The following is a 25,436-nucleotide window of genomic DNA, read 5'->3' on the forward strand; positions in this document are numbered from 1 at the left end:
AATATCTGGGCATGCCTAATGTCCTTTCTTTCCTCCTTCTCCCGGGCTCGAGCCTCACTTTCCTGCCCCCTATTGTAAAAAGCCGTGTTGGCACAAGCCACCATCTCCTCCAGGGTAGCTCCTTCAGGTTTTTGCACAGTTTTCTTGCAAATGTACTGTGCGGCCTGTGTGAGGAATTTGTCCTTGAGCAAGACTTGCCCCTCATAGGAATCAATATCTACAGCAGTATGATTCTTTAGGGCTTCCTTTAGCCTGTCTAAGAAGCTTACAAGAGACTCGGTAGGTCCCTGGTGAATCGCTGTCACGTTTGCATAATTAAAGACATTTTGCCTGCCTGACTTTAGTCCACCCGTGATGCACATCAGGAAATGTTCCCGTGCCCACTTGTGCTGAGGCTCACTGTGACTCCAAGCAGGGTCTGTGAAGGATACAGCAGTTTCCCCTACAGAGTATTTTTCATTCATCACATGTAACTCCTCTGCAAACTTTCTGGCACCTTTGAGCACACGCTCTTTCTCAAAATCCGTCATGGTCTGTCCCAGTATGATCATGACATCTTTCCAGGTTAAATCATAGGCTAGAGTGAGGTGCTGGAAGTGTCCTATGTACTGTTCGGGTTTGTTAGAGTCACTGCCTAAGTTACTTTTAATTTGCTTGAGTTCAATTAGGGGGAAAGGTTTGTAAATTGCTTGGGGACCAAGCTCCCCCGCTGCTTCTACTACAGGTAGAATACTCTGGGCTGCTTCAGGGTTGAGGCCACAGTCTCCCTCTTATCCAGGGTCCCTCAGGGGGTCCTGGGTGCACTGGGCATAAACCTCCCTGTTCTTCCTTAAAAGGAAGAATGCTCTAATGTACGGCATCTCCCACCACTTTCCCAATTGAACAGGATGCATCCGAGGGGGCAATTCCTGGGTATTGAGCTGGCCTGTCCCATCTGGAAAGCCAATACATGAAGATTACCAAGAGCTCGATGCCTCGAAGTTGGGTAATCGCAGATTCAGCGCCCACATCCGCAGTGTCGTGAATCTGAGGCCTTAGGCAGGTGCCCTCGCCCAAGGGAGGAGTCGGAGACCAGTCTCGACATTCTGATCTGACCTCTTTCCAGATTACAAGCTATGAAGGCCACTGCATGGCGTGGCACCCCGGCCTTCAGAGACGCCTGCTGGCAGGAGCAGACTTCCAAACCTCTGAAGGGAGGGGGGCGTCTCTCCGGCAGCTCAGGAACCTCTAAAGAATCGGAATCTCTGGCTGGAGCATCCTGGTGATGGAGCTGTATTAAGAGCTGTCCCATAAAGTGCCAGAGGCAGCATCACTGAAGGCAAAAATTAACAGTTACTCGGGCTCAGCTTCTGAATGTCTTGGGCCTAGGCCTGGGCCACGGAAGGCCAGCCGGTATCAAGGAAAAAACCCACACAGGTAGAACACCAACACAGCTGGTTTGAAAGACCAGTTGAAAGCTAAAAGGGAATGGGGGGGAAAGGGGGACATTTGGCTCCAGGACTAGACCAGGGGCTAGCTCCTGGAACCAGAGGAGGGGCTAGCTAACCAGGCACCACCCCTCCATGCGGTTGGAGCGGTGGGCGCCATCTCGGCAGGGTCATGTGCTCCGCTGACCTGTAGCAAAAATGGCAGACACCAGGTGGCGCCATTTTGCCATGGCATGGCGACTCACGTGGTCCCGAAAATGGCAGCTGCCACTTGTGGCCTAGAGGGAGATCAGCATGGGGCAATTGAGATGCAAAGAGGCTTGGGGAATGGCCTTCAGCGCACAGCGTCCCAGCTCCCTCCCAGCAATCCAGCCTGGGGAAGACATGCAAACTCCCAAGAAGGCGAGCAGAGAGACAGACGTAAATTCCTGAACACCAAAAGGATGAGAGGGGCATGGGAATACGTTACTGATGTCTTCATGGGTTGCCTCGGGGAGCCATCCATCTCCCAGACGTTGCCGGAGCACTGCAGCCTGAACTCCTTAGTTACGCGCCTTCTTGTACATCCGAGTCACGCAGCAACACTTATGTAAGCTCTCTCTCTCCAGGCTAGATGCCAACCTCGGTCCTTGGCTCCTCACGAGAAAGAATTCATGCCGAAGCCTGGCTCGTAATCTGAATGCATTTAATGAGAGTTAAAAGAAGCTTCAGGTTTTACGTGGCACCCATAGGATTCCTTTGACCATGCGGCCTGGCAGAGACTGCTCAGGGTCACGCAAAGATCTATCTCCCAAGTTTTCCTCCCACAAAGACGACCAGACCAGCACCTCTCCCTCTGGTTTCCGCCTTTTCAAGGATTCCCGGGGAGGCGTGGTGCATGACCCCAGGTCTATCCCATTGGCTGAATTGCAATCACCTGGCCCAGGTGGGCTGCTCCAGGTTTAACGCCCATCCTTGCCCACCAGCGGGAAAATCCAGCTTTGTCCTATACTGGCTCTCCTGGGCATGCATTAATGGACATCCCAGTCCCTAGGCTAAGCTACCTAAAATATTCTCTGGTAGGAAAACAGGAAGGACTGACTTCTTGTTGTGGCGAAGAATGACTGAAAAATGCTTTGGGGGAACTTACAGTAGAGGTGGGCCTTTGATGTGATGCACCAGATGGACAACATTGTCTGGATCTGATTGAATCCTGCGGGCCAAGTCTAAGCGCCGCAGGTCACTAGGACACTGGATCTTGAATCCTGACTCTTCATTCCTTACTCCAGAGGCTGCCCTAGTGAGATCACATGCGGAAACTCCACTGGGTGAATTGGGCTCTACCTCAGGCACACACTTCTCACCTGAGGATTTAAATCAGAAAATACACGGTGTCTGAGAAAGCAGTAGATGGCTGTATCAAATTTGGTGAAGTGTTGCTAGGCGGACAAATAAGATTTTGTTACATCGATGCCCTATATGCTGGATTAAGACATGTATTACTCTGGAAACCCTGTGATGGGCACTTTTTTATTTGGTTTATATTTGCTCATATTAGGGAGTATCACATGGGTGCTAGGTCATTAGGAGTATACGCTTTTGAAGTAGTGGTATTGGTTTTTCTGTTTTTCAGTAAATAAAACCCAGGATTGATGATCCTATAGAGATAGAAAGTTGAACGAGGGTTTTGTTGGGGTGGGGGTGGCTCAGGGAGCAGGGGGAGGGGAGAGTATAAAAGGGAGATGATATTAAGGACTCCAGGCAGAAAAAGTGTGTTTGAAACTGATTATGGAAGCAATGGTATAATTCTGCTTGAAGTCACTGAACTATGGAATGACATTATATTTGTATTAACTCCCAAGTAATAATAATTTTAAAGAAACGCACACACAAAAACATAAATTCAGAAATGTGATTTGGGTTCACACCAAATCCTAGCTCCAACATAAGAGCAATTAGTTCTTACATCATGGTCCTCCATGATAATCACCCTCAGGAAGGAGACACAGAGGAAACAGGTGCAAAATGTGGTGAAAAGGGTACTATTTATCAGATAAAATAGCATCTGGGGTCTTAAAGGCTTGTCTCCAAACAAGCAGCCATTTAAGTAAGATGTCAACTAAGTCCACATGGAAGAAGCATGCCATCATCAGCCACCAAAGACTGAATTCATCTGAATTCAAAGGAGTGATTAGTATCAGAACCTAATGTGTGAGAATTGGGTTTGCAGTTTATGGATGACAGTGGGAGCCCAAGATTTGTTTGTGGAACTACATAGTAAATAAGACTCTGGAACTTTCCCACAATTGAGAGAGAAGATCAGATGAGGTTACTAAACAGAATGCATTAGACAGCTGAGTATACAAGATCAAAAGTAGAAATCTTTCTTGAACAGTTAGATTTTGCCAGCAGATCCCCACTAGGATGCAAGCTGGACCTGATCTGGTTTCCAAAATTTTCTGTATGTTTTTGTTGGTATTGTTTTGCTTGGGTTTAGTTAGTTCATATTAGAGTGTATCACATGCAGGCTACCTCACATTAAAATGTTATGTCATTGAGGGGTCACCCACTTGAAGTTGTGTTCGATATTTCTCTCTTTTTCAGTATATGAATGCCAGGATTGATGAACCTATAAAGACAGCGAGTAGAATAAGAGTTTTGGTGGGATAGTGGTACAGTATTGATTGTGGGGTAAACAGGAGACAATGTCAAGGAATAGAAACATGATGCTTGGATACTGATTGTGGTAGCAATGTGCAATTCTGAAGCACATGATTGAAATATGAAATAATATGATATATATACTATATCAAAATTAATGGAGAAAAAAGGTAAGAAGAAAAACATTGTTGGACATACTGCCAGAAGATAAGCCCCTGAGATCTGAAGACATGGGTATTGTGACTGAACAGGAAATGATTTCTTAGAGGGGAGCAAGCCGTCATGATAAGTTGCCTAAATCCTGTGGGAGTGTGGTCTTCAGAATCCTCCTTTGCTGATCAGGCATAAATCAAGGTAAAGAGAAACAGCTGCAAAATAGTAGAACGATTGAAATTTGGAATTTGTGAATTATGAATTTAGTAGGATTGGTAGTGGTCAAAAGTTAAGTAGGATGTATGAAGATTAATTGCTATCCTAAGTATGCATGAGCTGAAATGGACTGGCATTGGCCATTTTGAATCAGAAAATCATATGCTTCAGTATGCATGGAATAACGCAATCAAGAGGAATGCCATGGCATTCGTTGTCATAAAAGATCTTATTAAATCCATCACAAAGTACAATGTTATTTGTGATTGGATTACATCTACCCACCTTCAAAGAAATCCAATCAATAGAACTATTCTTCAACTTAGTGCACCAACCACAAAAGCTAACAATGAAGAAATAGAGGAATGCTACCCATGTCTTTAGTTCAAAATTAATCAAATATTCAATCTATATACATTGATACTTATTGGTGATTGGAATTCAAATGTTGGAAACAAAGAGGAAGGACCAATAGTTGAATAATATAGATTTGGGATAGCAATGAAGCTGGAGATCACATGATAAAATTTTGCAAAACCAATGACTTGCTCAGAGAGAATACCTGTTTTCAACTACACAAAAGGCTACACTACATATGTACTTCCTCACATAAATATATAGAAATCAACCTGATTACATCTATGGGAAGACATGGTGGAGAATCTCAAAATCAGCAGCTAAAACCAGACTGGGTGCTATCAAATTATCATGTATTAGTTCAAGAAAAAGGTGAAAAAAATAAAAGAAACCTACAATAGTCAAAGTATGACCTTGAGTCTATCCTACATGAACTTTGAGAGTATCTCAAGAACAGAATTGATGCTTTGAACACTAATGACAGAAAACCTGGTGAGCTGTCGGAGGATATCAACACCATCATTCATAAAGAAAGCAAACAATCAAAATAGATGTCAGAACAAATTCTGAAACTTAATCTTAATCTAAGAGTAGATGAAAAAAAGGATGAAACAAGGAGTTGAATAGAAATTTTCAAAGGACAACTATAAAAGGAAAAACCAAGTGTTATAAAAAATGTGCTAGGACCTAATATCAGAAAACCAAAGGGGAAGAAAATGCTCAGCAAATCTGACACTGAAAGAACTCAAGGAAAAATTCAAGCCTCCATTTGCATTTTTGAAAATTTCTATAGACAAAATATTGACTGATGGAAAGAATATGCAGAGTCACTCTACCAAAAAAGAGCTAGGCAAAATTCCACCATTTCAGCGGGTAGCATGTGGACCAGAATCAACTGTGCTTAAGGCATGAGTTCAAACTGCCCTGAATGCTTTATCTAAAAACAAGGCTGAAGGAACCGATGGAAGACTCCTTGAAATGTTTCAGAGAGCTAAAGAAGCACAGCAAGCACCCGCTTGTCTATGCAGGGAATTTGGAAGACAGCTAGTTGGCCAACTGACTGGAAGAGATACGTCTTCTCGTCCATTCTAAAGAAAGGAGACGCAACAGAATGTCTAGAATGATATCATTAATATCGCACACAAGTAAAATTTTCTTCAGATCATCCAGCATTGGTTATGGCAGTACATTGACAGGGAACTGTTAGAACTTCAGGCTGGATTCAGAAGAGGACTTGAGACAAGGGATAGCATTGCTGATTTCAGACGCATCTTGATTCAAACTGGAAAGATGTTTACTTATGTTTCAAGGACTATTGAGAGATACTAACTCTGTGGACCATATAAACTTGAGAAGCCCGGGAATTCCAGAACACTTCACTGTGCTCATGAGGAACTAGCACGTGGACCAAGAGGCGGTTGTGTGACTAGAACAAAGGACTACTGCATGGTTGAAAGCAGGAAAGGTGTGCGTCAAGGTCCATACTTGTAAAAGATATATGCTAAATAAATTATTAGAGATATAGGATGATATGAAGAAGAGGGTGGTATCAGGAGAGGATGAAGGTTTATTAACAACCTGGGATATGCAGATGACACAAGCTTGCTTTGCTGAAAGTGAGGTGGAATTGAAACTCTTGCTGGTGAAGATCAAGGATTGTGGTCCTCAGTATGATTACAACTCAGTATAAGGCAGACCAAAATCCTCACAACTCTAACAGTAGGTAACATTATGATAAATGAAGAAAATGTTGAAATTGTCAAGGATTTTGTCTTGCTTTTGTCCACAACCAACGCTCATGGAAGCAGCAGTCAAGAAGTTGAAAGACGTATTACACTAGGTAATCTGCTGGGCAAGGCCACATTATAATTTTGGAGGGCAAGGATGTTGTTTGGTGGACTGAGGTGTGCTTGACCGAAGTCAGAGTATTCTCCATTGCATCATGTGCATGTGAAAGTTGGACACTGAATAAGGAAGACAGACGAATACATGCATTTGAATGGTGGTGCTGGAGAAAAATATTGAAACTGCCATGAGCTGCTAAAAGCACACACTGATCTGTCTCAGAAGAAATAAGATGCACGTGCTCCTTAGAGCAAATATGGCAAAACTTCATCTGGTATAATTTGAACATGTCAGGAGAGACCAGTCCCTGGGAAAGAACACATTGTAGGGTAAAGTGGGAGGGTGGAACAAGAGAGGAAAGCCCTAAATCTGATTAACACAGTGGCTGCAGCAATGGACTCTAGTACAGGGATGATTGTGAGAGTGTTGCAGGACAGGGCAGAGTTTTGTTCCGTTGTGCACAACATTGATATCTATGGTTCACAACCGACTCGATAGCACCGAACAACAACATTCAGTGGTCTAAATAGAGTAAAATGCATACTGTTTTTCCTTTGTGAATAGAGTTATAAGCTACTTATTAAGAAAAAACAAACCCACTGCTTTTGAGTGGATTGTGTAAGGGTTTCCAGAGTGTAGTGTTTTTTTTTTTTCTTAAGAGTTGTGGGTTTGAACTGCGAATCTCAGGGTTACATTAGTAGCCCAACAATGCCTACCCCACAGCCCACCAGAGTACCTAAGCCTACATATAGTAAGGAATATGACTCTTAAAAGCCTAGCCTGAAGGGCATTTATATATATTTTATATATATATATATATATATATATATATATATATATATATATATATATATATATATATATCCACCTCAACCAAGTATGCTATTTACAATTATGAGCAAGCTTTTAAAGGCAAAAAGCACTTTCTGGTTGGTGCATCTGTCAAGTTCGTTTCAGTTAAGCAGGCAAGCTTGACAGAAGTGAGAACAGCAAAATTAGTTTTTTTAAATTTATGGATTAATTGTAACATCAAAAAAGTAGTAAGATTAAAGAACATTAAGATTAATTACAATGTCCTGAGTCGGAATATGCAGTAATACATTCAGAAAACAATACCCAGCTTGGCTTTCTGAGAAGTGGGGGGGGAGAGGACAGGTCATCCAGCGGTCAACCAAATGGAGTCTCTGAGGCTCGTCTGTCTCACCTTGTTGCCCAGCTATTAACTAAAGTTTGAATGATTTATCCAGCCGGGGACATCTTAGAAAAATCCGGGGTTCATAATGGTTATTCACTGGGCTGTGAGCCCATAAGTCCGCATGGAAACCACCAGCTGCTCCTCAGGAGAAAGACAGGGCTTTCTACACCTGTAAGCAGGTATGGTCTAGGAAACGTATACGGGGATTTCCTACCTTTGTCTACTGGGTCACTGTGAGTCAGCGATGGCTCAAAGCAGCGAATAAGTGTGTTTTGAGAGGCACCTTGGAAGGAAGTGGGGTACCTGGTGGAACCCAGTTCTTCTATTCTTGACCACATGTCGTTCCTTGAGTTGAAATTCATTGACAATGTCTGCATAGAAATGTTATAGAAATGGCTTAGAAATTCAGAGTTCTGCATAAGCAGTATGAAGTCAATGTAAGGAAGAACTGCTTTTTAGCTAAGTGAAACCTTCACAAAAGGACCTTCTGAAGGTCCATGAGAAAACTCTCCTCTTTCAGCTCAAAGTCTTTCCTTCAGCTTGTTGCTTCTGGAAGCACGCTTTCTCCCCGTTCTTTTGCGTCTAGTTAGTTTCCAGGATTCTTCATTATTTCTTAATTGTCATAGTGGGCTAGTAGCCAATGGAATTGTAGGTATTCATGTACCTGCATCTTACATCTTAGTTAAAGACGAAATTTCATTATGACACCCAGGTATTTGTTTAATTACTTACAGGAAACTCTTTTTATTTCTTGGTGTACACTTCTGTAATATTCCAAAAATGTGAGGCATGAGAATAAGTATTATGTGTAACAGTTTACTCATGACAAAAATCTATTCACACCTGCCCCCCCCTTAATGGATGGCCCATAGCTTCATATAGTGATGTTTCCATCTTTTTTTGTACTAGTTTTCCATTCCTTTTTGGCTATTCTAACATATATGTGATAATATCCCACTCCCCAATGCCTAGTGCTGTTGAACACTTTTTTCTGATCTTATTTATCATCCGTGTATCTTTGTTGCCGAAGCTTGTCAAATATTTTATTCCACTTTTTGTTGAGTTTTGAAAATGATTATTGAAAATTTGAGAGTTCATAATATATTCTGGCGACGAATGCTTTGTCAGATATGTGTTTGTGGTCTAGTTGGGGTCATAAATTTCTATTCAGATAATCTTTTCTCTACTGAAACCAGGCCTATGCTGGCTTGACTACAAAAGCTTTCAAATGTCTTGGCATTTTTCAGAACTCCAAACTCACTGCCGTCGAGTTGATTCCAACTCATAGCAGTCCTAGGTAGTGTTAGCTCTCGAACTTTGTTTCTGTCTTTCAAAAGCTATTTGAGGCTCTTTTAAAATATGCAGGACCTTTTTAGTATCTATAGTTATATGAATATTTATACATTTAACTTAACTTATTGTGAATTAAATGAAAGTTTACAGAGCAAATCATAGCTGTACATTCAATCATTCAAACACATTCTGAATCAAGTCATCCATTCAATGTCCTTCCAGTGCACCATTGTGTGATCCATTTCCACCCCATGTTCCATTGCTCCTTCTTCCTTAACTCTCTGAACTGTGTCCTTGGGTAATGGTGCTCTTTTGATCCTAAACGGTTGATTATTCTAATGCAGAGCTATGTGTAGTTCTCGATCTAGAGGGCCACACTGTCTCTATCTGACCATTAAGTCTGATCTCCTTTATGTGAATATCCATATTTTATATATCATATTTAAATTTACTTAAAGGGAAGAAGGGGAGGAGGAAGGCAATACATTTACCCTCATTCTTCCTAATGTTGTTCAAAGGCCTTAAGCTTGTGCCCTGTCCGGTGGGCTGGGGTGGTGGACACATAGAAAGTCCTAGTTTGAGCTAGAAGCCAAATAGGATATGGAACAAGGTGTGCTTTTTTTCATCACATATGAATCCTGGACCAAAGGCCCTTCCCAACTCTCTCTGCTGACAGGCTCAGAGATCAGAGGGCTGCTAGCACTGGCTCTGCCTCTTTGCATAGTCACCCTGCTGTTGGGGCCTGGCCACCAGCAGCCTGTGTCCTGCAAAGAACAAAACCAGGCACTTGGAAGGCAGGTTCATGCTGTGGAGCAGCTGGAGCACATGAAGAGTGCTGAGCAGTCAGCACAGCCTCTGGTACCTGCTCATCATTCTGTAGGTTTCCAGAGCGCCGCAGCACTGTGCTTTTGCAGCACCGTGCAGCCCCAAAGATCTGGGATTCACTGCAGCCCCTCTGACAGTACAGACGCGCTGGCCAGCTGTACGTGCTGAACAGAAGTGGTGGGAATAAACAGCGGTGTGTTGTTTCTGATACGAAGGCAAACACTGGCTTCCCTTCTCCATGGAGGTGTCTGTTGTTCTCTATTCCCTTTCCTTGTGGAGAAATACATTGGCATGTTTCTAATCATGAAACATTCTTGTGTCTTTTGATAAAGCATTTGATCATAACATATTACCTTTTAGAGGACTTGGGATTCAATTGTTAAAATTCAACTGATCTACAGCATTTTAAAAAGAATTTGTAAGGTTCTAGTTTGGTTTGCATAATAGGGTAATGCAAAGTCTAAGAAGGGAAAGTCAGATATTTTATACGCACTTCAATTCTGTGAACATGTCTGTGTAGAACTATCATCTTTTCCTCTTCAAATATTGGCTAGAGTTGACCAGTGAATCTATTGATCTCTTTTTGGACTTTTATTTTGTGGAATGTTTTGATTTTTAAGTATGAGATAAATTTATCTATTAAAGTTAAGTATACTGTGTTATCTATTCTATTTTTATTGAGTTTAGGTGGTTGGGTAATGAAATTTGACAATTCACCTATGTTATTTAGTTTATTGGTTTAGTTGTATAGTATATTGGCATTGTTCATAATTGCTCATATCCCCTTTTTATGTGTTAATATCTCTAATGCATAGTGGTCAAACAATTGATCTAATTTTTGACACTGGTAATTAAGTTTCTGTCTTTTATCCTGGTTTATGTAAATTATACTGTAGATCAATTGGATTTTATCAATTGAATTTATAATCCTATAAAAGTTAATATATTATGATCACATCTTATCAAAGGAAATAAGAATGATTTATCATTAGAATGATGTCAATGTAATTTACCACTCATCAGAAAACGTATTAGAGATGTGCAATGATATTCACCTAATACTTGTTTTATTAATTGTTCTAATGATTTTTTCTTTTTCACTTTTTCCTCTTATCTTGTTATTTCTTGCTTCTGTTTCATTTGACTTTAATTTATTGTACTTTTTCTAATGATTCTGAAGTATTGCTGTGGAAAACCTTTTATTTTCTGATACAGGTATTTAATGTGACACAGTCCTTCCTGATTTCACTCACTATGGAGACTTACCCATTGCTATGATGCTAAGAACTGGGGCACTGATATATGAACTACCAGCAGGGTCACCCCGTGTGGACAGGTTTTAGCAGTTCTTCCCGACTAAGGCCAACAAGGAAGAAAGGCCTGGACATGAACTTCTGAAAGTTAGCCGCAAACCATATGATCACAGCAAAACATTGTCTGAATCACTTGCTTTGGACACAATTTAAAGAGGGATCAGTCATTCAGTACTGGAAGACATCACGGGGATAAGAGGTCCAGTGAGGTGAGGGAGAGTTTTGGGAGAAGACTGGTACGAAGCTACAAGTAAGGCCTTGACTTTCTGCTGATGATGAAAATGATGAAGGACTGGCAACATTTCGTTCTGTCAGAGTTGATGCTATGGCAACTATCAATCTATTTGTGACACAAACGGTGCCTTTTTAATGCTTCTTTTTATCTACTTCTTTCACAAATATTTAATGAAGATTTTTGTTGTGATAACTTATGAAACTGCATCTTTTCTCATTCAAATCACAGGGTTTCACTTACAAATTACTTAATATTTCATTATATTATGTTATTATTGACTCTCTATAAAAATGTTTGTTGAACATATGTTTATCATTTGGTTGTCATTTCTTCCGTTAGAAACATGTTCGAAATCAGATATAAACATTGAGAATGGATTTCTTTCTGAATCTCAGTTTACATATCCTGTCAATAAACAAACACAATATACGTGTAAACTAGGATATGTGACAGCAGATGGTAAAACATTGGGATTCATTACATGTTTGGAAAGTGGATGGTCAATTCAACCGACATGCATTAGTAAGTAATTTGCTAAATGTATTTTTTTATGGTAGATTCCAAGTAGTTTCTCCACCTTAGTGCTCTGATTTATAGAGAGTTTTAGGAAGAGGGTGTGGCTGACACAGTTCCACTTCTAATGATTATTTAAAGTGATATAATAAGAAATTTAAAATAATAAAGAGATGATAAGCAATATAATATTTTATATTCAATGATACGGAAATTATATATTATGTAGAAGTAAAAAACATAATGTAGAAATCATGTACAATGTTAAAATTATATAAAGAATATTGAAATCATATATGTGATGTAGCAACTCTATAGAATATACACAGGATACATATAAAATTGAAAAATCACATATAATGTAGAAATCCTATGTATCAAGTGGATTTATAGATTAAAAATGAGTAAAAATTTTATCTACTATAGAAATCATATATATAATCATGTATATATGTATATTTATATTTAAACATGTAAGTCTTTTTGCCTCTTTTACAAGATTACTGGTAGGATAAAAGATTATTCCATCTTTGAAGTTCAAGTTTTTCCTAATTCAAAACAATCCTCAGATTTTGAAGCTAGTTAGTGAGCTTTATGTGTTGTCTAGAGTAAATATGTTTCTCTTTATTTGAACCAGTAAACACGGGTTTGTTTGTTGTTTCTATTGAAATTATTTCCTTGATGCCTGTGTTTAGTTGACTAATCTTCTATAATGGAGTCCTTTTTTCCTAGACATAGAAGTTATGTTTTCAAATGTAAAGGGAACATCCATGGTACAGAATCCCATAATAATCTGGCCTTTATAATGTAAACAGTTAATTTAAGTGGATGCCAACCTATGAAAGTCCATATGGCCCTTTTGAAAAATCATCATTCTTTGTTGAGGTAATATAAGGGAGGAGCATTCTTATAGTATTAAATTTCATTGTGATCAAAATTGAGTCTACTGCAATTGCTAGATACTTATAAAAGTTCTCTATGAATAAGTTGAAGCTCTGGTTGGAGAATTGGCTCAGTGTAAAACTGCTAACCAGAAGGTCTGTGACCCAAACCCACCTCTCTATGGGAGAAGCTGAGTGTCTGCTCCCTTAGAGATTTACAGAGCCTTAGAACCCTGCAGAGTGTGGGCAGAGTGGGAAAGGCCTCTGACCACGGGTCAGACTACTGTGCTCATTGACGTGATATATATCCTCTTGCCCCCACAAAGTGACTCAGCAGTATTTCTCAAAAATATCTATATGAATATGGCATTTTTTACCTAAAAATTGGAGAGTGCTTTTATTATAGATTTGGTCCAAAAACTGACAAAAGTTGATCTCAAAGCAACTAGTTTTATCCTACTTTGTGATAAATATTTATTACAAGACTCCTTATAAAGAGAAAATGTCATATGACATCTTCATATCCTATTTATCAATTTATTCTAGCATAGATAACTCAAATGATCATAAGATTGGTAGTTTTAATTTTTAAAAATTTTACTATGGTTTGAAAAAGAATTAAACTCTATTGACTTTTGTTTTTACTTGCATGGGACATGATCACAAGAATAAATAGAATTGAGAAAAATATTTAGAACCATGTTATTTTTAAATGATTTGAGTAGAAGAAAGCTGTATCCATAAACATGAATTTCTAATGCAATCATGATTTTGGGAAAACAATTATTTAATCTTCTCAGGTGACCTTAGAAGATACATAGTTAGGTAGGATGTATTGTTTCTGAGGTAAGATTTATTCAGTTGGATTGCCCATTAATAACTTGAAATGAAATCCCCAATTTTACCACACAATAGAATCTTGTGATGTGCCGGTATTTGAGAATGCCAGAGCCAAACGTAATGGCACGTGGTTCAAGCTTCATGACCAGCTGGACTATGAATGCAGCGATGGCTATGAAAATGCAGGTGGAAGCACCACAGGCTCTATAGTATGTGGTGAGCATGGCTGGTCTCACACACCCATCTGCTATGGTGAGTTCTGTACCTGTTTGCTTTTCCTTTCTATCTTCATTATATTCAGATAATATAATCTATCTGTATGTTTCTATTGAGGGGGAATTTTAATTATAGGGAAACATTTTTCAGGAATGATCATTTAAACCAAGTTGTCACCTTCTGATTTTATGTAAACTGGGAGGAGATAGTGTGTGAAGACCAAAAATAGTACTCTGTTTTTAAAGAGAGCACATAATATATGTTTTCTACAGGCAACAGACATTACACATGTGCCATTAAAATGTATTCTAAATAAATCCTACATCCAAAATTTTAAATCATTTAAAGCTGACACTCATGATCAAGTTATGGTTAATCATAATCCCTTCAACTATTTTTTAGTGCTTGGTTTTTGATTTCTTCTTTAAAATGAATAGCTATACAGTTTTCTAAGCAAAAGAAATAGTATGGACAATGCTCTAATATAAAAATAAATTTTAAAAACTGAGCATGAGAGAAATCTGCTCCAGGTGTGGATGATTTTATTAGATAAGACTGGAGAGAAGTCAAAAGCAAGATGATCCACAACATTTCAGGACATAGGACGTTGGACAATTTCATAACTGATGAAAAGACAGAAAGGGGGTTTAGGAAAGTGATGCAAATGGACTTGCATTTGGAAGGGTTTGTTTGCTTTTTGTGTGTGTGGTAGTCGTGACAGGCAGCAAGGAGCCCCATGTACTGGGAGACGGTGGGACTCAAGTAAGACAAGAACTTCAGAGATGCGGAGCTGAGAGTGGGATTTGGACGTATTGGGCTGTGGAAAGGAGACACAGAGTGACTGTATGTTGGATCAAGCACCTCACACATTCTGTTTTGGTTTTCAGAGACACGTTGGTAAATGGCAGCCATTTATGCCCGCTTGTCAGTCTGCTTGCACATGCAGAAAGGCTGCAGGTCTTACTATTGGCCGCCATAAAACTGCTAAGAATGAGGTGCATGCAACTACCATGGGTGCTGCCCTCATGTGTCAATGAGTTGGGCACATGAGATACTGACACAGTGTTGGCAAAGTGAAAATCATTATTATTATTTAGAGCAAGCAAACAGCAAGCAATACGAACTGATTCTGAAGGGGAATTGTTGGCTTTCCTCCAATTACCAACATCTATTCGTGCTTTGCTGGGCAGACCTATTGTGGTCAAAGTCAGGTACTGTGCACATGCTCCTGTTACCTCCGGCTTCTCTTCTGCTGCTGCTGGCAGCCTGCACGTTTTCCAAGTCTTCTGCTGTGCCCTGGGCCTCCCTTGTCCTCAGGGAACCCTCTGCCCAGGTTCTCCTGTGGGTCTGTCCTTGTCACTCTTGCTGTCTCTCCACTGGCTCCCTCCATGCTGCCGAGGGCCCACTTGGAGGCTTAGGGAGCTCTAGCCAGGGGCACATGCAGGCCCCTGTCCTGCATGTAAAGAATTCTACTTCTTTCAACACCATGCCTGGATGGCACCCTCCTTTTTCAGAAATAATCGTAACTGATACCACTCAGTTCTCTGTTCCTAGGCTGGCAAGGTCATGGCTGTGCTCACAGTTCTGCTGCTCAAAATGCTGCCGTTCTTTCTCTGCTTCTTGGTTTTGCTGTGTTGGCTACTCTTTATAAACCTTGCACATTTTCTTTCGGGTAACAACTTGTTTCCTGGTGTAGGGCATGTTGTCTACTCAAGAACTCCATGTCCAAAGAGCATGCTCCTCTAAAGACTCTTTTGGGTGGCACTGAGTTCCGTTGGACTGGTCCTTATATACATAAAATCATTCATTTCAAGGCATGGTCTTTCCAAGGGACCGTGATCTGACCGTGCCCACTTGGTAGAGCACAAGTCACTTAATGGAATAAGTGACTTCATTGGTAAAACTTGGGTCCCAGCCCATCAGTTTTTGTTTGTTAGATCAGAGTCACCACAGCTCTTTTTAAAAAAAGCCAATGCAGTGTACTGCAGACATTTACTAAAAGGACATTGACAGGACAGACATTTGGCTGGAATGCCAAAACTTTTAGCTTAGACACATTATATTGATATACCTATGAGCATTCCAAAGTTGGTATGTAAATTGGAAGATTGGTTCCTTTGAAAGAAATCATAAATTACTATTATTAGGGTTAGAGTTCATACAGACACAGGTTTCATCTAAATAAATTGTTTGAACACATCTCTGTGATTAGAGGATGGTTGTTAGCAAGCGCTCTCAGTCATACACTTCTCTAAGTGCCGTTAGGATCACGCCTTAACAAGTCTAATCAAATCAATATCTTTGGAGAGGACCTGTTGGGATTCAAGACAGAGGTGGCTACGAAGAAGGTAAAGACAATTGTTCCAGGGAGGTGACAGTGTGCACTGAGTGATGTATGCTAGGACATAGGACCATCATGAGGATTTACAGGGAAGATGTTTAAGGACATAGCAGACTATATTGGTGGAAAATCTTCTCCTTCACAACAATGCAACTATTCATTCCTCACGGACAAGAAGGGCTGTCTTACGTGAATGTATCAGGAAATGTTGACCATATCCACCTTCTAGTCCTGATTTTTTCCTGTGTCTCTTCTTTTTGCTCTCCAAACTCAAAATAGGTGTTTACAACATTGTTAAAAATGTATATTTAGGATTTTAAAATTGACATTTATAGCTATCAGTTGAATATATTCTAAATTTGGGAAAAAACATTGATCTATTATACTGTTTAGACCCCTTGAAACTATTCTTAAAATCATTTTCCGAAGATATCAAAATTGTAGTGTAGATTTTATTAATTGATGAGTATTTTCTCTTAATTTATAGATATGTATATATTTGGGTTTTTAGTGATCCGTGCCTGAAAATATACCGTAAACCTCTCCTACTCGCATGCACATGATTTCCAGTTAGATCAAAAGGACCTCCAGTGGTGCAGTGATTAAGAACTTGGGCATGAACTGAAGATAGCTCTTCAAACACCACCAGCTGCGTCGCAGTAGTAAGATTGTAAAAGGCAGGGGTGACTTAGTGATTTCCAAGTGGAAAATCTTCTGTGTTTATGGAGTTGCTGTCAGTCAGAATTGACTTGGCAGAAATGGATTAATTAAGTTAAACCAAAAAAACCCCCAATTTATTAAATATACAGTTGAAAAAAGTAACTTTTCTTTCCTAATTTGAGAAACTAATTCTACTTTTAGACTAAAATAAATAACTTTACATCTATATTTTCAGGACATACATATTGCTCTTTAATAGCATATCTCACAGAGTTCAACTTGAATTTAAAGGGCTTTCAAAAGTGTAATGATTTTTTTCAAAGGAAAAGATTTATGTAATACTCCTCTGTGTTTGTTTACACCCAGTATTTCATTAATACCTGGTATCTTTCAAGTTAATTTGGCAATGTTAAATTGTATGTTCTCATTAGTATATCTTATTTTATGTTTTAGAAAGAGAATGCAGTGTTCCTAATATACCACAATACTTAGACGCCTCACCTAAGAAAGACAAATATAAAGTTGGAGATGTCCTGAAGTTCACCTGTAGACAGAAATTCAGAATAATTGGACCAGATTCTATTCAGTGTTATCACTTTGGATGGTCCCCTCAACCACCAACATGTAAAGGTGACTCTCTTATCATTGATACAAAAATGATTAAAATTTGGATATTATCACCTCTTTTCTATTTTTCATATTTTGTGTTCTTTTAGATAATCCCTAATCTAACACAGCAATGAGAGATACTAAACAAGGGAAGGCTTTGAATTGGCTGGGAAACAGTTCAGACTGATCCCTGTCTAGTTGTTCCTTGAAGTGTGTGCTGGCGTGCTCAGAGATACGTTTACGGAAGCTGAGAGGGGGGTTATTTGGCTCTTTTTCTTTACCTGTGCTGCTCGACTGCCAGTGAGGCTGAAAGAATTATACTGACGGTCGTTAATTACGTTTTCGTTTTTCTTGCATAAATGACACTCAGAGAGCTTAAAGTTCACCCAATCACACATGTAGCTTAATCAAAGAGAAAACATGTTATCTGAAAATGGTTGAAAAATGACAGTATTTAAAAGAAAATTTGAAAAAAAGTTCCCATGCAGTATGCATATAACTAATTTATATAACTGTATTTGCTGATATGTACACATCTCTAACTATCCAGCTTATTGCCCATAATAATTTAATTTAAAGCCTTATCTGTACCGACATCTAACTACTTCAGTATAAAAAAGCAAACAACAGCAACAACAAAACCTCCTACTTCTGGCACAATGAGTGGCATTCAGCTCAATGGCAATGCTGAGCACCAGCAGATGCTGCTGAAGCATAGCAGCCCTGCAAGGCAGAGGGGAGCTCTTCTTTAGGCTTTCTAAGGCTGTGATCTGTATGGAGGCAGATTGCCTGTCATTCTTTGTCAGAGCAGCGGAGGGTTAGAATTGCTGACGTTTCCTTAAGTTCTTAGCACTAAGCCACTGAGCCACCCGCACTTTCGCTTCCTTAGAAGAAACTTTTAGCAAATAGCATTTGAGGTATAGACTCTTCCTTTTTCATTGCCTGAGAATGTTGAAGTAAGATAAGTGGAAAAGAACATATTTCTCCCCTTTGCCTAAGTTTTTATCATAACATGAGCTATTTCACCATTGTTTCAACAATATTTGTTCTGTAGGAGAAGTAAAATCTTGTGGCCCTCCGCCTTCCCTCCCCAACGGAGAAGTTAAGGAGAGAGAGAAAGAAGAATATGAGCATGGTGAAGTGGTGGAATATGGTTGCACACCTCGATTCTTAATAAAGGGGTCTAAGAAAATTCAATGTGTTGACGGACATTGGACAACTCTGCCTATTTGTGTTGGTAATGTACATACTATATGAACTTATATATATATGTGAATATCTAAATTTATATTAATATTCATTTGAGACAATGCTGCTTTAGATTAAAGTTATTTTACCACATTTTATAGAGGAGCGGCGCACATGTGAAAATATACCGACACTTGAGCATGGCTATGACTTGCCCTCTGTCCCTCCCTATCACCATGGACATACAGTGAAATTCAGTTGCTCAGAATCATTTACAATGGTTGGAGATGGATCAATCACATGTGTCAGTGGAAAGTGGACTCAACTTCCTCAGTGCATTGGTGAGAATATATTTTTCAAATTTATGGCTAATGCTATTTAAAAGGTTTACTGAAAAATTATAGAGAGAGATGTGACTGAAAAATGCCAGGCCTAACATTTAACAGATAAAACTATTTGTTCTTTATTGTACAATCTACAGGGCATATCTACAGCATGAAAAATACAAATTTGGAATAAATTATTATGATTATCATAGCAATGCAGTATATTTCTCTAAGCGTGCAGCTAGGTTTACTTATAAACTGGCATATGACATGAGTCCAAAGAACAATGAAAATGGGAGTATTTTCTATAACTACCAGTATTGTTACCATCAACCTCATTCCCTCTGTCCCTGGAAAATGAGCACATCGAGATGAGAAAATACCCATTTTGCTCCTCTTGCCTCTCTCAAACCTTCAGCCGGCGTGCATTTCTCGGTCTGTTTCAAATGCGGCAGAAAGCAGGGAGAGCTCTGCAGAGGGGGCGGCCCCAGGCCCCCTCACTCAGCTTATAACTTGGGAGATTGCCTTAGTGAGGACCTTTGCCAGGAAGCAATGTGCCTCTTGGGCTTCAATGTGCCAGTGATTCATGAGGACCTGCCAAGACCACTGGGAGGATGAGGGCCCTGATTCCCATTTCCTTCAATGGAGTTTCGTGTAAACTTTACTTGATTCTTCTATTTAGAGTTTTCTGGATACACTAGATCCGTGGTTCTCAACCTGTTTGTCGCCGACCCTTTGGCGGGGGAGGGGGGTTTCAAACAACCATTTCACGGGGGTTGCTCATGCATAACAGTAGCAAAATTGCAGTTATGAAGCAGCAATGAAAATAATTTTATGGTGTGGGTCGCCACAACATGAGGAACTGTATTAAAGGGTCATGGAATTAGGAAAGTTGAGGATCACTGCACTAGGTTATGGGTTATGATGTCCTCAGATTTCTAGAAGTTAATGACCGGTAATTCCCGTCCAATGCAGAGCTGAGGATCAGGCTCCAGGCAAGCAGAAATGCACACCTGCTCTGCTGCATTGCTAACAGTGCAAGGGCTGGCTGATGGACAAGGGCATTCGGTGGGTTTGTGAACTGAAATCGTAATTCCGTTGCTGCTTAATTCTTACCTTTTCTCTAAGTGCTTTCTTACTACTGTCAGGGCCAGTTCTTCCTGATCTAACTCCTCATGTGTCCTCTCTGATTTGTCCACAGATGATTTTGCCCCCATTCACATGGAGAGTAACCCAAGATAGTATCTATCAGGCATGAGAATGGTCAGCTTTTCATTCCAACCTACACTAAAGCTTAGCTGCAATGAGGAGGGTTCTGAGCGCAGAGCTACCGTCCTGTCCTGCATGTTTCTCAACACAGGTTCACTTAGTGTAATGGCCTTCAGCTGTCATAGCATCCAGAAAAACACAACACCAAGCGTGGATTGCTTTGAGTGGAAACGGCACTGAGGTGATCGTCTTTGCAGAACCAGGTTACTGCCTCTCTCTGCGTGGAGTGCCTAGCAGCTGCGGGTTTGAGGAAAACCCTTTCATTAGCAGCCCAGCGCTTAGCTGCTGTGCCACCAAGGCTCCTTTGTAGACCTCCTCTACCAGTTGTCCCTGCTCAGCGTTGACTTTGAACCCTCTTTCCTGTTTGGAATCTTCACTCCTCCAGATTTGTTTATTTTTCATCTAATAAGCCAAACAACTCACACATTCAATTATACCAGCCCCTCTGAAGTGCAGATTTCTCTAAATTTCTCCCCCTCATGAGTGCCTTGCTCTGTCTCCAGTCCTAAGTCTTCTGACCATGTGGGAGGTCATTTCTTCTGAAAACTGGGACTAACTCTCTCTGAAGTCCCTCCTGTGTTTTACATCAGGCTCCTTCCATGGCTGATTCATAGTTACATTTTTACTAAACACTTTCATACTAAAGCACCGTCCATTCTTCCTGATCCACCTTTGTCTTTGTCCTTTCTGCTGGGCCCACATTGGTTGCACTACAAAACCACCACCTCTCTGCCCCTGATTTCTTCACTTTTCGTGTTTACTGTTTAGCCTCAATCAACTCTGCTTTTTGTGATCATTAATAACAAATGTTATCAAATACTAACATTGTCTTTTTATCAAATATGGAAAGACTGCCACAATCATATAATTATTAAAATATAAAACTATATCTACACCTTATAGGTTTATATATAATCCATTTGGACCAGAAAAGATTCATTATCTTGGCATTGAATTATATTTGGATTACAGAATTGTCTGCATATAAGAACTCCCCAAGAATTCTAAGATTTTTATTACACCACTTAGTGATTTCTAGCACCCAATTTCTTAGTTCACATACCCATCTCTGTTTTCCTAGTCATCTTGAATAGAGTTGTTCAAATATTTGAATTCTGTACATCTTAACTTATCAATTTTATTCTACTACATTTCTGAAAAGAGTTTACTTTAAACTTGCTGCTTCTTAGATTCAAGGTATCATTTATTTCTAATGATTTAAGTTAATCAATGAAAACAGAAAAATGGGTTCAGGGAGAGGGTAAGATATGAAATAATAATAATAATTTATAAATTATCAAGGGTTCATGTGGGAAGGGGGCTGGATTAATGAGGAGCTGATACCCTGGGCTCATGCAGAAGCAAATGTTTTGAGAATGTTGATGGCAAAAAATTTGCAAATGTGCTTGACATGATGGATGTATGGATTGTGACAAGAGTTGTACGAGCCCCCAATAGAATGATCAAAACGCACACAAGAACACACACACAGTATAAGATCATGCATTCTGAAATCTGTGAAACAAAAAGGATATGTGAATCTGCTTACATTTCAGTGTGAGACTACATCAGATTGCAGGCTAGTTGTTAAATCAGTGTGTGGACTACATGTGACCTCTTTGGCCACACAGTGGACAAGGAGAATCCAACTCCTTGTCAGAAGAAGGCCAGTTGCCATAAAGCAGAGATCTGGGCAGGCCAGGAAGCCTCCCTGCCAATGCTCTGTGCCCATGACCCATGGTCTCAGTGGCTCTTTGATTCCTCTACTGTGGTCCCTCTGTTCTTAGCATGACCTCTGTGGCCTCTACCCTGTCAGGCACTAATTGCAAAGGTACTCCTCTGTAACTTCTTCCTTGAGGCCCTGGAAATGCTAACCTTCTGCTTCTAAGATTCCTCAGTCTTACACTCACTAATTCCCTCTGTTAGTGTTTCACATTCCGTATTTGCATGGTCCCACCTGCTCACTTGGTGGCCACTACAAAATACAAGCTCACTGCAATCAAGTTGATGGCAATTCATCTCCACCCCATAGGAGCATGTAGAACTACCCAGTGAATTTCTGAGACTCTAACTCTTAATGGGAATAGAAAGCTCCACCTTCTCCCCCTGACAGGCTGGTTGTTTCTAACTGCTGACCATACGGATCACAGCCCAGCACTCAACCAGATACCTAGAAGTAGTTTCAAGATACCTAGAAATGACAGGGACATGGATAAAAGAACTGTATCAATAAAATTCATGTCAGCACACTGTTTACTATATACACCCTCCATAAAAGTGATCCTTTGAGATTCCCTCCAATTCCCTACGTGCAACATATCTTTATGATATATATTTGCTCAGATATTTCTAAAGATGGATGGGAAACTACGTTTATCCATAATTGCTCACTTCATGGGGTATGATGAGGAATACCTAGCTTGATTGAATGGAAAGCATAGACCATTATTTCATTATCCCTTTATGTTTCTGTAACTATAGAAGAACATACTTGCTTAATTGTTTTTAACCCGTTTTTCAAAGGGAATATTTTGTTTCTACAGCAACAAGACAACTGAAGAAATGTAGATATCCAAATCGACTTAAATTGGAATCCATCTCATCAGATCAGATTGACTTCAATCATAATGGAACCTTAACTTACAAGTGTAAAGGGAAAACAGAAAAAAAATCAATATGCATAAATGGACTTTGGGATCCCAAGATAACTTGTGCAGGTAAGGTCTTGGGTATAATGTTTTAAAAACTGGATTTTCTTTCCTCCTAACTTGTAAAAGTGCAACCTTTATAACTTGAAAGAAAATATTGATTCATATATTGTAACAAATGTGTTTCAGTTTGCAGGGTAATTGAGAAACTAATCAGACCCTGTTCTAAGTAATAACCACATGGTGTTCATTAGTTGACTATGAAACAAATGAAACAGCACTGGAAGCCTTACCTTCCTATCTGGCCTCTAAGTTCGCTCATTGCCCTTGTATTCCCGAGGCTCCCGTGTTTCATCAACGGCATGGAAGAGTTTGTCCATCTTACACCCTTGCTGTCTGCGATTCTCTTCTCCAAATTCAGGAACCCTCGTCCCTCTGTCTGCAACACTTTTACCTGGATTTCTAAATCTCACATATGAGGGGGGCCCCTTCAAAAAGGGAAATGAGCTCCACTGGTAGGGTAATTAAGTTTAATGGAGAGTATTTTGAAGGTAATAAATTTGGTTTGTAAAAATATTAAATACAAAGCTTTCCAAAAAAATTCCATTGGGGAGTACCCCCTCATATGCAGATAGTGGTTTCACACCAATCCTGAAATAAGCCTGCTCTCTAGAGTTCAACATGCTAATATTCACTTTTTAAGGAAATAAATAATATTTACATGCAGTCAAGTGCACAGGTTTCTCTGTATTCTAGACCAGACTTTTTACAGTTTTGCCACTTGTATTTATGTATATTATCTTTAAGGAAATTGTCAAGTACAGATTGATGTTCAATTTTGTATGATTAGCCAGTTGTGGAAAATATTTTAAGACAAAAAATTGAATGCAATAGCGGTGGTTTATTTCTGGACTCATGTCAGTTAACTTAGGTCCTCATCTTGCCTTTTGCTCAAATTATACTGATAACAGTAGCTTCACAGTAAATTGTGAAGCTGAGTATTTTTTAATTTATTAATAGTTGAGAGTTAATACATATATCATATCACGGCATATTTCAATCACATCAAGCAAAATTGCACAATTGCTACCACAATAAGTTTCCAAACATAGTTTTTCTTCCAGGAAACCTCAACATCATCCCCCTTTTACTTCTCACTGATACCTTTGTTCCCCCTCCCCCACCCACCGTAAACAAACACACACACACACAAACCCCCCTAAAAACCCACTTTCTCCTTGATGTCCTCATAGGTTTTCCAATCCTGGGTATCATATATTGACAAGTAGGAAAACACATAACACAATTTCAAGAGAGGGACTCCCAGTGGCCTGACACCTCTGGGATGCCTCTTGATATGAACAAACAAAAACAAAACAAGAACATACAGACAATGTTGAAAAGCAGAGCACGCCCAGCATGCATCATATGGGGGATCAATTGAGAAGTGGATCTGTTGTCATCGTTCCAGTCAGGTTTATGCCGTTGGTCTTCTGTACTCATCTCTCCAGGGCACTCTGTTTAATGACTGTTTCCCTTCCATTCCTCAATTGTGGGTTGAGGGAATTCATCAGAAGCTTATTTCCTACTCAGTTCCTTCAAGTGTACCTTGGGCACCCACTGTCATCCATAGCTTTTGCAAACCAGATTCTCACGATTGCATCTCTGATACTAATCCCTCCTTCAAATTCAGATGATATGATTTACAATCCTTCCATGGCTAATGATGGTGAACTTCTTCCACATGAGCTGAGCTGACATCTAACTTAGACCCCATATGCTATTATATCTGATAGCCAGCCACCATCCTATCCCTTTGCCACATTTTGCTATAGCACCCATATCGTCTGTGTTCCCTTCCTGAGGTTGAGTATTGAGCAAGGCCAGACCACAGGCTTTCAACCTAAGAGCAAACTGTCCTTAAGTTGGTGCTAGGGTTTAGTGCAAGCCCCAAACCAGTTTCTGGATCTATGTTTTTGTTTTTTTATCTGCCTATAGTTCCCGTTCAAAACCCCCTTGTTAATTTATGGTAAATAATCTTATTAATCATCTCCTTGGGCATGGTAATCTTCCATTAGTATGGTTTCAATTGGCTGCTGGTACCACTTTTTAAAACCCCGTTAGATAGGGATATTGGGACAATATAAGCTAAGTCCATATTGCAATACCTGGATTATTTATTTGTACAGAATGAAACCTAACAATGCTGGACACTATTTAAACAATAATGGGTTTTAATTATCTTGGAAATTTTTAAATAACATTCACTAAAAATGTCAGTAATGGGTTTATTAGAAAAATATATTATTATTATAGCATATGGAGCATTGGTGTGGCAAGACCATGTTTGTCTGCCTACCAGCAGGTCAACAGTCTTGGTACAGCTGTCTTCTGCAGCCACCATGAATTTTCAGTCTCAGTTCCTCAAAGTACAAATGTGTATGAG

At 39.7% G+C, this 25,436-nt stretch overlaps 1 protein-coding gene across 1 annotated transcript in view; it reads left to right on the forward strand.

The window, feature by feature from the left end:
• The window catches only part of LOC142439445 (complement factor H-like), a 77,204-nt gene that overhangs the window by 34,623 nt on the left and 17,145 nt on the right, over positions 1–25,436 (forward strand). The window contains exons 5-10 of the mRNA XM_075541810.1: positions 11,839–12,021; positions 13,809–13,985; positions 17,404–17,580; positions 18,614–18,796; positions 18,909–19,088; positions 22,886–23,059. Coding sequence (XP_075397925.1) covers positions 11,839–12,021; positions 13,809–13,985; positions 17,404–17,580; positions 18,614–18,796; positions 18,909–19,088; positions 22,886–23,059 — 1,074 coding nt within the window. The remainder of the gene's footprint in view (positions 1–11,838; positions 12,022–13,808; positions 13,986–17,403; positions 17,581–18,613; positions 18,797–18,908; positions 19,089–22,885; positions 23,060–25,436) is intronic.

This window comes from Tenrec ecaudatus, chromosome 1 (genome assembly GCF_050624435.1).
Source record: "Tenrec ecaudatus isolate mTenEca1 chromosome 1, mTenEca1.hap1, whole genome shotgun sequence".
NCBI lineage: Eukaryota > Metazoa > Chordata > Mammalia > Afrosoricida > Tenrecidae > Tenrec > Tenrec ecaudatus.